Source organism: Haemorhous mexicanus, chromosome 10 (genome assembly GCF_027477595.1).
Source record: "Haemorhous mexicanus isolate bHaeMex1 chromosome 10, bHaeMex1.pri, whole genome shotgun sequence".
Taxonomy (NCBI): Eukaryota; Metazoa; Chordata; class Aves; order Passeriformes; family Fringillidae; genus Haemorhous; species Haemorhous mexicanus.
Genome location: NC_082350.1, coordinates 11511355 through 11525403, shown reverse-complemented (window position 1 = coordinate 11525403; position 14049 = coordinate 11511355). Strand labels below are relative to the sequence as shown.

General features: G+C 42.3%; 1 protein-coding gene across 2 annotated transcripts in view; it reads left to right on the top strand.

Moving 5' to 3' along the window:
• Positions 1–3128, top strand: part of DNER (delta/notch like EGF repeat containing) — a 108358-nt gene extending 105230 nt beyond the window's left edge. For both annotated transcript variants that reach the window (XM_059855332.1, XM_059855331.1), the window contains one exon: positions 2039–3128. In XM_059855332.1, the coding sequence (XP_059711315.1) occupies positions 2039–2150 (112 nt within the window). In that variant the 3' untranslated portion in view covers positions 2151–3128. The remainder of the gene's footprint in view (positions 1–2038) is intronic.
• Positions 3129–14049: the final 10921 nt, after the last annotated feature.

The window sequence follows — 14049 nt, the reverse complement described above, 5'->3', positions numbered from 1 at the left end:
GTGGTTGGTTTCTTTATTCTGTTTCTGGGTAAACTCTGAACTTCTGCCTGTCCCACAGAAGTCAGAAGATACCATTTCCTCAGGATTCAGCTGTCCAATGCTCTCAAAAACCTATTTGAGTGGAGTTGTTGTGGTTAATAACTCTCTATAGCTAGCCATCTCTTGAAATGTTGTTCTAAGAAAGTGGAGGAGCTGAACCATTCCGAATGTGAAGCTGATTTGCAGTGTCTGTCAGAGACACACACACAGAGCTGCCTTTGCCAAGAATTGCTACAATGAATGTGTACTTTCCTCAGATTTGTCATGGAACCCTCAGTTTCTCTCAAGCTACACAGGTCTCTCTTGTTCCATGCTTCACTGCAAAATATATTTTCTGATTGTTATTTCATATAACTTGACTTTTGATTATCTTTGTGATGTGTAATATTGTTATATACTGGTAAGCATGTCTGATGTACACATTGGAATATCACCATCATCACCCATGAATGGACATGCCAAAGCTAAATGTTGACCCTGAAGAACTTCCCCAGTGCTTCTGCTACACTGTTAACCAACCCAAACACATAATTGTTCACAGTATGGCATTGAAGCCAATGTAAAAATTATTATCCATTGTGTCCCTCCAGTATTTTTCCACTCTCAGTGCTTCCCAGGATTGAGATTTCCCCACACAGTCTATACTCTTTGTTAGAGGAATAATCCTGTGTTTGGTTGCCCTGGAAAGAATCTTTATTCACTTGTTTGTATATGCTTTTGTTGTAAGCAGGCAGTTAATTGATCCAGAACACTCTGTAGCAAGAACCTGCAGCTTTTCCTCAAATCATTGCCTCTTGCACATTGTATTGATAATTGCTTTGTGTGTTCCTTTATGCCATCAATTAGATGGCCTAGCCCTGCTGTGCATCCTAGCAGATACACACCCACTGAACAGAGTTCCCATTTAGCACTCCTGTCTTTAACATAAACCTCTGAGGTTGGTGATAACTCTGTTTGTTTGCTGCTTTGGGCAGGGGCTGACTTCTGAACCACCTGATCAAAGCAATGTGGTTGAGCAGGTCTGTGGCTCAACCAGACCATAAGTAACTTGCACATGTGCTGTGCTCTTTTCTCAGCCTTCTCTAATCAGGGGCACATGTCAACCCTGACCTAAAGGAGAAAACAGATATTGTCCTGCTTCCATGTATGCAACAAGCCATGTGCTCTGTACTGTCAGAAAGGGCAGATAGACTGAAATCTCTGGAGAATGTTCGCCATCATTTGTATCTCTGCAAAGCTCTATTTCCTTTAAACCCTTGAGAGTGATGGTGAAAATGGGTGATTCAGAATTCAGTGCTGCCTCCGCTTTAGTAAGATGCCATGACTTGGTTCCTTCATTGAGTTCTTGAAATTTTATCTCATTTGTAGAAAATCAGGTTTATCCATCATGATGGAGATGAGCAAATGTGACCTGTCTGTATTTATTAAAATAACCTATAGAAGAAGGCAGACATTCATGCATGGGAATGAATCTAGTGTAGCCTTATGGACAGCTGAAGTACCTTGAAAAATGAAATTTTCACCATATATATCATAATGCTTTCAGCCATTTCTGTTTTGTCTGCAATTCTAAATCCCTGAAAACAGGCAAGAATGAAATTGAAAATTATGAACCTGCATAAAAGTCTTAGAAGAAAATCAAGTTAATTTTGGTTTGGGTTAAATATTATCCTCAAAATCTGAATTTTCTGGATTTTAGTTTCCAGTGTGTACAATGTAAATTAATACATGATTAATATAAGTGCATAAAAATCCTTAGTGTGGATGACTAAATAAATAATTCAGTTTCTGTGATTTCTGTACTGTTTTCTCTGCATCAGGTCAACAAGAAAAAAAATCTTGACCATTTTTGCCTCATTTTCCTGTGATTTCTTTTGTTATATAGAGTTTATCTAAGCTGTCTGACTTTGTTTCTGATCACAGACCATAACTCACTGCGTCATTTCTTTGGACTCATTCATGTTTCTGTTTGTCACCAAAAGTTTTCTTTTATTTCCAGGTTTGGCAAGAAATCCCGACCTGCAATGTATGATGCTACCCCCATTGCTTATGAAGATTACAGCCCAGATGACAAACCTTTGGTTACACTGATTAAGACAAAAGATTTGTAATCTAGTGTATCTTTTTTGGATTATTTTTCAAAAGGATGGGCTACTAACCTAATTTAAATATTTTTAAGAAGAAAGCATAAGTAATTTAAACCATTAGATGCTTCAGAATTTTCTGTAGAATATTTAAGAACCAATTTTCTGCAGCTTTTAGTTTGGAAAAATATTTTAAAACAGAATTTGTGAACTTCATGATTTACATTTTAATGTACCTTGAGCTCTATAAATTATAAGCTTATGATAGTGTGTGCTTTTTTCTTGGTAGACACTATTACTAAACCCAGATGAGTTTCTTGTGGTTGTTACAGAACAGAAAACAATAATTAATGAGGAGTTCTTTATGAAATGTCAGTGCCAGCTTTCTCAGTAGAGGTAGGAAAAATGTGAAGCATAATATGATATATAATATATCCATTAATTAAAAAAGTCTAAAATGTTTGTGTTGTGAAAAAGAAACTAGTAAAATTATTCCTAATCTGAATGAATTAGCTTTTGCCTTATTCCATGCATGGATAGATAACCTATTCCTCCATTATTTCCTGAAAGTTGCTAAAACATTCTCTTGAGTTGATGTTTGACATTTTTGTAATAGTTATTCAGGCTAGGCCTTGTATAATAATTAAAGTGCCTCTTGAGGCAAAGTAAGGGCATGATCCTTTAAACATTGAAATCAATGAGAGAATTTCCATTGACTTCACTGGATATGGGATTGGATCCTACAATTGGACTGAATCTATATTTTTCTTTAAAGGTTAAAGTTTTTTTATATTGTGAGTAAACTAAGCATATGGTTTGAATTGTTTGTTTCCTAAAGGTTGTTGATGTACAGTATTGTTTCATGAAATATTGTGTATTTCTCATAGTGCTTCTTATTTAGGATCAGTATGGGGTTTTTGTGGCTGTATTTGATTGCTTATGGGCGTCTTAAATTCTTGCTTATTTCAGAAAATACTGAATAAAAGTTAACCAGTGAAGATTGCAGCTGTTTCTTTTCTTTTCTTCATTTCAAACTGAAGTGTTGTTTATAAATTTGAAAGGACATGAGCATATGATGCACTATAAATAATGCTAAAAGATGACATTCCAGCTGCTAATCTGGAAAGGGGAAAATGCTTTGTATTATGAAGGTAATCTCTCAAAAGTGAGATAAATGCAGCTCCAGAGTAAAGGCACAGTCCTGCATGGTGCATGTGCAGGTTAATAACACCATTCTGTGTCTGAATTACAGAAATGCCAAATGCTCCTCCAAAATCCAGAGTTACCTTTCCTGATGTCCTGTATCTGCTACCATGGGCTTTCAACAATGGTGGCCCAAGACAGTAATGATTAAAAAGAGGACTGAGGAGCTCAGATCCAAGTTTAAACTAGATCAATTCTTCAGGCATGGTTTTCTATGATAGAAGTTGTAAATTTGCATCTGGTGGCTGTCAGATGATGGGTTTTTTAATTGGTACAGTTTTCTGCTGTACCAATATATTGAAACTTTTGTTTACTGTGACTTCCAGAAGTCTTTTGATAACCCTTAAGAAAGAAAAATTGAGAGCAAGCTATACCCTGTACCATTTTTGGTAACTTGAGCAGAAAAGGGGCACTGTTGTAATTGATTTGTTAATCGAAGGAAAGGAAATACTCATTTTTCAGAATTTTTGGCCTTTTCAATCAGTAAAATATTGGCTTGCAAATCTATATAAAGTAGGGAAACAAGCAACTCTGTTGTTTTAGGGAACATACATATTCATGGTCCATATTTTACAAGAGAGATGTTGCAATGAGCAGCAGCCTTTCTGCATACAAATCACACCTTGGCAGCGATTCTTGACCAACCTATATTTCTCTCAATCGACTGACCTGAACAATAAGTAATTTGTGAGAAGCTATTTTCCTGTCAGCTTGAAGCCTCTAGCTGCTATAAATCATCCTGTGCATCCTGTGAATTGTATTCTGAAAATTACTTTGTCTCCTTCCAATTTATTTTATTGAACTCTGATGGCATGTTATGCATGCACTTGTGAGATATTTGTGAGGCACTGCACTGCCTGCCAGATGGAACTGTCCTAAGACCTGGAGGGAACAGACCCATCTTGTGTTTGTATCCCAGCTCTGAATCTGCAAGAACAAGTTGGTTACTGTCTTTGTACACAAGATTGTGTTCTGAGAACATACATGAATGTGGGCAAGGGACACTGCTTATTTCCTTTCCTTTTCCCCAGCCATATGAGGTTTGCTCTGTACAGAGAGCAAATACAGATGTATAGCAAATACCCCTTGCTGTTAATATGCTACACTTTTTCTTTTTTTCTTTTTTTTTTTTTCTTTTCCCCCTGTAAATAATCCAGTTGCAGAAAGGGCTGATTGTATGTCTTCTTCCCCTAGCAATGGCCTAACAGCCTCCAGCTCCTCCTGGACAAGACTCTGGGCCTGTCACTAACTTCTAGTACTTGTGTGTAGGCACAGTTTGTTGTAATTTGGATGGGTCTGGGCTGAGCCTCATCCCCAGTGGGCACAGCTGTGAGCAGCAGGTGAGCAGCACTGACAGCAATGAGCCATGGAGTGCCCAGGGGCACTGAGCAACCACCAAAGGGAGCAGAGGGCACACAGGTGCAGTGCAGCAACAGGAGGGGATAGAAGGCTGTGCTGAAGAACAAGAAGGGCAGATGCTTGCAGCCTTCTGAAGTGCCCTGATGTTACTCTGTGTGGGCAGACACCTGAAGCCTTCTGAAGTGTTAAGGTGTTACTGTGTATGGGTTGAAACTTTGTGATATTGTGTGGTGACACTCTCTGTGTCCTGGCCATCTCTACTATGACATGTGCTGCAGCGCTTGTGTACTCTCCAAATTTGGTTATTTTTACATGCTCTTGTATCTGGAGATAGGAAAACATTGTTGAGTGTTTTTTTTTTCCCCAGAAGCAAGCACATGTCTTCTTACTTGTTTCTTGAGGTGTTGTGAAACTTGTCTGCAGCTCAGAGTTGTGATACATGTGCCATCAGGAAAATGTCATCATTTACATGGGTTCTGGATAGAGTCAGTCCAAAATTATGGAGACAGTGACCCTATCCATGTGGTTGGGCTAAGTGCAGTATGAAATAAATACAAGGCCTGAGGGAGCAGTTGAGCACAACAGCTAGAAAACACATATTGGCTAAAACCATACAAATTATTGCCTTTAAAACCTGCAGGTGTAAATCTAACTTTAGCTGAGAAAAATTAGACCAATTAGATTCATCCTCTCCTTGCATCTTGTCTCTGGGAGGTGCTTTGGAAATCTGCATTCCTCCTGTGTGGGCTCCAGAGGTGACACCCTACCAAACCCTCAGGTGAGAAGTCTCAGTCCTACATCAGAGCCAGTGTTCAGTAACAGATCTTACACTTGGAACAAGCTGGCTCTCAGTCCTTCCTAACTCCAACACGCTTCATCTTCCAAAGGCACAATGAGAAATGAATTTGTTGAGAGGTGCAGATAGCTTGAGAAGGAGATGAGGTCTCCACACCAGCCAGGCCTGCTGTGGCCCCAGGGCACACTCACTGCAGGGGCTGTGCCATGGGGTGCTCTCTGGGTGAGGGGCCCGGCCTTTCTGCAGCTGAGTGCAGACCATGCCTCCCTCCTGGGGTTCCGAGAGCCCCGCTGTGTCCCCGTGCCAGGCGGGACCAGCAGTGGCTGCAGTGGCCCTGCCGTGAGTCACATTGGGGCACTGCCAGCCCCATCCCTCACATGGGCAAGCAGACAGAGGATGAAAGGCCTGGAGATGCAGTCCTGACTCAGCAGAGCCTGCAGGAACTCTGTTTTCAGCTCTCTAGCCCTGTTCTTGTTAGTATATTAAGCAATGGGCTCAGAGGGATGCTCATGGCTGGGGATGGGGTGTGGGGACAGCACATATGAGATGAGAGGTTGCAAGGAGAAATGGGGCTCCTGCATAGCCCTGTGCATTGTCAGTCAGGGCTGGGCAACACCTTGTTCCAAACCCATCAACTTCATTTTGCTGCTCTCCCTCCACTGCAGCTGTTCAAATGCTACACTAGTGTGAGGGGAATGAGAGATGAAAAGAGACTTCAGCTCGATAAGTGCATCTTCAAACAGTGAAAGTCTCTGTGTGGTTAATTCCTTTGAAAACAATGGGATTTTAAACACAACGTGTGTGATGTTTTGGGGGAAAGTGGCTTGGTGTCTCTGGGCATCTAAAAATATACAAGATCTGACCATAGGAGTAAAAATTGCTTATTTTAGTGAAGTTTTGTGTTGTGACACTTCTGTCACATAACTGATGTTTTCATCTTGTCTCAGCCTCATTTCTGGAAACAGCATGGCTTTTCTCCAGCAGGGCTTTGCTGAGAAATGCCTGAGCAGTTATGACATTCCTGAAGATGTGAAGTTTCTTCTTTGATAGCAATAGACACCTGATGTTGAATAAACTCAACACCTCTGAAAATGATTCTGGGTGAATGGCTGAGAGGAATTGAAGAGCCCCTCCTCACTTGTGTTGCCAGAGGGAACTTCATTTCCCCTTCATGTGGCTAAATCCTTCCATGTCCAAAATTTCTCAGAGATTTCCTTCTCATGTTGCACACCACCACCCAGCTTCTGCAGAGCAGACAGGCACATTGCGTCAGACTGATGCAAATCCAGCCTGTCCTCCCTTTGGGTGCCTCCAGCCTGGTTTCTGTGGGAGGTATTTGCTGTGTTACCAGCTTTGGGAAACTTTTTTTTCACTGCTGCCATGTTTTTGAGGTTCATGTGCTGCTCAGGGCAGCTGGGCTGGAACTGCTGTTTGTATGGTACTCTGCTCTTGTATTCCTGACCTCACAGGGGGTGCAGAAGTACAGTCCTCCCATGGATCATGGAGGGCAGCTGAAAGCCAGATTAATTCAGGGAAGAGTTTAGTCTCTCATGCTATGCTCTGCTATGAATAGTTAAAATGTGTGTATTTTCAAGAGCTAATGAGTTCAGACATGTTCCCAAAATATAAAAAGGGAGTCAGGGCAGTCCAGTGTGTATTTAAACCTTCTCTTCCAACCTGCTGAGAGAAATGTGCACTGGCTTACAGCTTTGAGGCACCCTTTATTTTAAAACAAAATATGGACAAAATTCTTGCTTAAAATTTGTTTTCTCTCTCAGCATCCATTACCCTTAGGAAATGCTCTGCATGAGCAGGGGAGCAGTGAGAGAAGGGCAAAGCAGAGAGCTGGTGCCAAATGAGAGACATGGAGCTGATCTGCTCCATCTCCTCCCTGCAAGTTTGTCTTCTGTCCCTTGAGACTTTGGCTGAGCATCTGCAAAAACACTGTAGTTGTGTGGGGTCAGGAGGGGTGGCATTAAGCAGATTTGAGACACTTTTATGTCCATCTTAAACATCTCATCAGGGGGATGAGAGCAGCCGGAGTCTGGCATCTGAGCAATCAGGTGCTGCTGCTACCTGAGAATGCTGGAGATTGCTGCCAAGCAGCAGAGTGTGATGTGCTTTCAGCTCCTGCTCAGTCTGATGTGCTGGTCCCTGGAGAGGTGACCCTCAGAAATCATCTTTGCACTAGAGATGATCCCCCTGGTGCAACTTCTGTGCTGCAGAATCCCCCCTGTAGGACCCAGCATCTGAACCCTTTATATCCTTTCCCCCCTTCATGTTTTGGAATGGCTCCAAGTGGGTGAAGGTGATTCCTTCCAACTGGACACGGGTCAACCAGTGAAAACAAACAAAACTTTCAAAGCAGTTATGCCATATCCAACTTCATCTGGGCTCAGCTGGCTTCTTTTCTTCTGCAGTGCAAAATGGATAACAAATATGACCTCTCTGGAAAAGTCAGATTTCTCTGTTATTATGAATTCCAGTTTCAAATCCTCCTTTTAAGACGTTTATGATAAGATGATTATTGTAAATAAGCTTCCCCTTTAGCAAAGAATAAATCATCAAATAGGCTTTGTTTGGTGAGATCTCTGGCAAAGGAATGTAAATAAATAAGCTAACTGAATAAGCTTCTTTATCTGATGTGCTGAGCAGAAAAGGCAGCAAAGTTAATCATTTAGGAAAATAAGCTGGACTGCTATGCTTTCTTCAATAACAGATCAGTCTAAGGAAAACAATCTGCTCTATCTCCCTGAGCCTGGACTTTTTGCTAGCATCCCACAGTCCCTGAGAGATCCTGTTTATCATTCTGGCAGCAGTGTTGTCTTGTCAAGATGTCCTTCGGCCTAAATTTTTGATTTGTTTCTTTTCCTGTGAACTGGTCTACTTCCTGTCAGAGGTAGCTCCTCACAACAGGACAGAGCTCTCTTACGAGGTCAGCTGTGGCTTCTCTTCCATCTCCTGGGAGTAGAACACACACAGACAACAGTCTGGATGTGCAGGGTCCTAAACTTTGGACTCCATTCATGTTTCCATATGAGAAAGGTTGCATGGGACTCTGCATGGATCTCAGTCCAACCACTCAAGGAAATGAGTGTGACTGTTCCTATTTTCACCATGGTATTTTATTGACTTATGGATTTGAAGTAATCTGAACTAAATCTGCCTGGAATCTGAGCCTATAAGGCAAATACAAGATGCATAAGGTAACAAAAATGCATGCAGCTTCTGTGGAGAAGCAAACAGCATAATGCAATGGAGGTTATTTTGGCATGTAGGAGCTGCATTACTAATTAGTTTGTCAGCAGAATATTTTGTTCTCACCCCCATTTGTAATTGTTGGATATGTGATCACTGTTGGTGCAATTTGGCCTCCTAGAAGCTTATTTTCTATATTGTATTGGGACAGAGAGAGCACAAACAACACGTTCCAGTTATGGTTCTTTCTCTCTGAGAACAGAGGTATATGGATAGGTTACAGACAGCAGAAAGCAGCATCAGCTTGCTGAAAAGGGTGTTTGTAGATCCCAGTGTATGGGTGTATGGCCTTGGTATTTATTCTACAGATCAGCCTGTGGTTGTTTGATTTGCTATGTTGCATCTATCATGTGAATAAGGCAACCATCCAGTAACGTGTCATGATGCAGAATAATTTAATTCAAGGATTTTGTACCTAAAATGTGCTGTCCACAATGTCTTATTTGTGGTCTGTACATGACACCAGTTCCTCCTATTAATTTAATTTGAACATTTATTTCAGTTGTTATGCCTTTGTATGGCATTTGCTAGAAAGGTCTGTCAAAACAAAGCTGACAGAAAGTCGTGTAACTAAGGACAGACCTGCTTTTCCATGTGCCTATTATGCCATTTCACTTTCATCTTGCCATGAATTTGGACTTGAAGTTGTTCTACATATGAAAGATGATGACCAGTTATTTTTATCTCCAGTACTCATCATGTTGCTCCCCTCTTTCCCGGTGCCCTGTCTTGCCTGTGTGCAATAAGGACAAAGACAGGAGAAGATTTTTAGAGGGCTGAATTAGGTGTGGAGTTTATCCGTTTTCCTCTGTCTTTTGATCACTTCATTTCCATGGAGAGAATATTTTACAATTCCATGGAGATGCCTTAATCCCTGAGAGATTTGAAGGGTTATTTTTCTTTAAAGCACGTGAGATTTAAAATGAGGTGGTAAGCTAGCAGTATTGACAGCCATGTCAGGTTTAAATTAAAATGTCTCACAGCTGTGATTTGCTTAGTGATATATGTTGCTGAATTTTGGAAGATTTTGTTTGGAATACATTATTCAGTGGTTTAGTTTATTGAATGGCAAATACAGTGATGCTTTAATAACATTTTGGAGTTTCATGCAAGAAACTACAAAATTTCTGTAAAAACTGGTTAATACTATCTAATTTTCCCTCACTTTAGGGGACTGCCATCTGCAGAGAAAAGCAAAATTCACAACAAAACTATTACCCTACCCTGGCATTTGGCCTAGCACTATCCATGTTTTTCCAATCATTTTTCAAGAAGCTCTGATTTTGCATAAGCAATAAAGCCACATTCTCTTTCCCCATAAGGCAGTACCTCTCAAAGAGGGCAGAAATTGAGGACAGAGAATTATCAGACTTCAAATTAACAGTTAAATGTGGTCTTCATTCAAAAGCAACTCAGCCTTGAGATTTCTGAGAATTCATTGTCTCTCTCTTTTTTGTTTATGTGTTGTCTCTGACTTAAAATCCCTCTCCTTCAAACTCTAGTGTCAAGGGTGATTTATGAGTGCAATTTTCTGTGTAATATTATGTAGCAATAGTTGGCAAATCCCTTCCCTCAGCAAGGGGATGTATTCTTCTTTGTCAGACACCAAAGAGGCACACAACCCTTGAATCTCTTTAAAAAGACAATTCTTTTTGAAAAGACAAATGCAAATCCCATCTCATAATAACTCATAATTACTTATAGATATGTTACATGTATAAAAACTGCTCTGGCCACATGGAATTGGCATTTTCATGTATGGATCCACTGGGAGTCCCTCTGCCTGTCTCAGGTCTAGGTCTGTAACCAATCTCTTGCTCTTTGCTTGAAACAAGCTCTGCACAATGCTGAGCAAAGCCTAGGAGACCAGCTGCATTGCTGTGCTGGGCACTGTTTGTGATGAAATTTAAGCATAAGCTTAATGAAGGACTTTGGAGGTTTGTTAACTTTCTGTTATGCATTTTTGCCTATTCTAGGGTTAAAGTATTTTTGCATTTATAGAGCTCTTTGAGTTGCAAGACTTGGTAAAATCTTATGTGAAATGTTGATGGCATCAGCCTTATACTTTCTGTGAGGGCTCTGGTTCACTCACTCTGGTTCCCAAGAACTTAGAAAGGACTCAAGTCCACTAAATTATAGCACAAAAGAGGATGATTCTTGTGCTCTTCTGGATGATTTGTAAATCTCTATTTACAATTTTTATGGGTATTTGCCAGAAAATCAGTTCACATCTACCCAGTGACACATGTTGAAATTCTTCCCAATAAGTGCAGTGCCCAGGTTAGGGACAAAGAGGGCAGCCCTTTCTGGCTTACCTGTCTGCCTTTTCTTAGTTGGGACTGGGGTGAATTGAAGTATTGTTTTGTCCTTGAACTCTGCTCTGTTTCCTGTCTCATCCATTTTAGTTTTTGATCACTGCAGAACAGGGAATACATGTCCCTTGTCCTACAGTGGTCTTGGCTTTCTGCCCCTTTCTGTGCTTGGCCATACTCAGCCATTAGGCTGTTACTGGTACCAGGTGTTGGCTGTGGGGACAGTGAGTGCACTAAACAAATGACACCAATGCTGTTGCACACTCTGCCATGGACAGCTCAGCAGAGTAATTTGAAAATTACCTGGATTTATCTCTTAAACAATGCTTGTGGGCACAGTCATTTCCAGGGAGTTTTGATTGTTGCAGCAGCGCTCTATATTGCCATGCTTAAGGGAGGGAAGGAGAAACATCTCCTGGATTGCCACACAGCTGACCAGTCTCCCTAAGCCTATGAATAACTACTGGGGATGTGTCACTGAAATAGGAAGTGTGGCTTCTGGTAACTTCCTATTTTAATGGATAAAATTGGGTAGCTGGGATGGTGAAATCTAGATGACAGATTTCCAAATCTTCTTCTTGCTATAATGATGCTCTGCAAAGAAAAGATGTGATTTGAGACTGTCAAAAGTCTCTTTTCTTGGTAAGTTTTCTTATTCTGAGGGAATATCCTGTGCATGTAAAATTGCCCACAGTATTATTTATCATTTATCATTCTTCATGCATTTTTATACTTTCAGTCTCTTCAGTCTCAAAACCAGCTTATCTATATAGACATGATTCTTCTCTCTCTTATGTTGTTAAAAATCAGAAGTAATTTGAATTCAATTCACTGAATCACATCTGTGCAACCCAGAAAAGTGTCATGATCAGGAGCTATGCAGATGCCATGGATTTAACTTTCTGTAAAACTGGTGTAAGGGTCATCAGGATCTCTGACAGATTTGTAGAGGTACATATTTCTTTTTGTCAGACAAATAAGTACTTAATAATCATTATGGGTAATTAACAAATAAAGACAATACAGTCAAAGGTGCACAAGGTGGACAGGGGTCTTAACAGGTCTTGTTTCAAGCTTTTCTGGACTAAGAGAGAACAAATGTTTAAGCATCTGGCATGTGTCAACCCAAAGATTTTCTGGCCCTCATTTTCTGCTGCTTACAAGATTAATTGGTGCATTAAGAGCTGGACTTGAGCTTTTTTAGATTGTTCATGCAGGATTTGCTGTTGGAGGCTGCCTGGGAAATATCAGTGTTCCTGCAAGGAGGTGTCTGGCCAGCAGCTGTGCCAGCGGTGACGCGGCGAGAACATTCCCGGGGGAGGTGACGACTGATCCTCCTGTCCCGTGTTCCTGTCCTCTCCCCTGCCCTGCGTGCCATCACTGCCCCCACACCCCGGGTGGGGCTCTGCAGGAAGCAGGAAATTCTTGGGATTTTCTCCTTGTGCATCCTTGCTGCCTCTCTGCTCGGAGTGCCCCCTCCTCTCTGGGGACGCTGCCCTCGGCCCGGCCTGCTGCCCTCAGCGGGCCCCTCAGCGGGCCTGGGCACGGCCGGAGCTCTCCCCGTGCGCGCCGCCTCTCGCCCGTCCCCGCGCCCGGATGGCTGCAGTGCCCGGCCGGGGGCTGCCCATCACATCCGCCGCTGCTGCTCTCTGCAGACGCTTTTCTCGCCGCCTGTGCGGCCCAGATTCCATGGCCTGAATTCCCCCAGGCCGGCTGTCGCTGCCCGCTGGCGCGGGGCCGCCAGGCACGGAGCCCAGAGGCCGCAGCCCCGCAGCGCGGCCGCTGCCAGCGCCCACAGACTCGGCCTTTCGTCCCCGGGGCTGGCCAGGGAAAAACAGCCTCGGTGCTGCTGGCCCGAGGGACTTGGCATCCCCAAAAGACCAACTCTGTGTTTGCTGGGAGGCTGACAGCCCTGCTTCCCTCGCTCACCGGGGCTCCTGCAGGGACCATGGAGGGGCTGCCTGGCAGAGGCAGAATAAAACTTGCTCCCCCTTTTAGTATCGTGTATTTTGTCCTTCACAGAAGTGTTGTGCCCTTTTAAATGTATGCAAGACCTTTGCAGCAACCTTCCTTCTGCACTCGTTGACCTGCCATGGCTTTGGTGCTTTATTTTCTCTGCTGCTGTGAGCCGGACCAGTACAGTGCCAACATGAAGGAAAAGTAAGATCAAATATCTCTCTGCCTTTCTAAAAATAAGACCTCTAGAGGTGATAAGAAAAAAGGGATATCACATAAACATGGCCAAATACATCACTACCTATGCATTTCATGCTTTTATTTAGTCCATCCATCTCCAAAACTGAACTTTCGGAAGAGGAAGGGACTTAGCTGTCCTGGTAACTGGGGACGGTGGTCGGGTAGTAAAAGCTGAAGAGGGAATCAGAAACACAAGCTCTGTGGCAGCAGCACAGGTAATTAAAGACACCTGGTCGCTATGGGAACGCCAGCAAGAGCTTCCCCAACAAATTGGAAATCAGGACCTCATTTTCCCTGGCAAGCACAATGTGGATGGCTGGGAGAGTATGGTATATCCACACCTGACTTATCTCCCTTGACTGGGATACTTACTGCTGCCTCAATTTCACAAATCATTAACACCACACTGCTTCAGGTTATAGTGTCTCCTGATGCCATTTAAAAATACCTGTAGAGGGGATTAAGGCAGATGCATTGGGAGCAGAAGTGCCCTCTGCTGAACCACCTTTGGTGGAGCTGCACTCCAGTGTCTGCATAATCATCTCTATGTGCCTACACAATCAAAATGAAAATTATTACTAAATAACATTAGGGATTATACAGTAAGCAGGGATGTAAATGGAATTCCCTTTCAAAATAGCAAAACACAATACTGAAAGGGCCTTTGAAGATAATGTGGTCTGTACTTTGCCAGTATTTAAATGAAACATTCTTACTGTTGAATTGCTGCTAGTTTAACAGGACCGTGCCTAAAGAGATCCCTGGCAAGGAATCAGAACCAGACCTTTAGATGCTGCTGCTC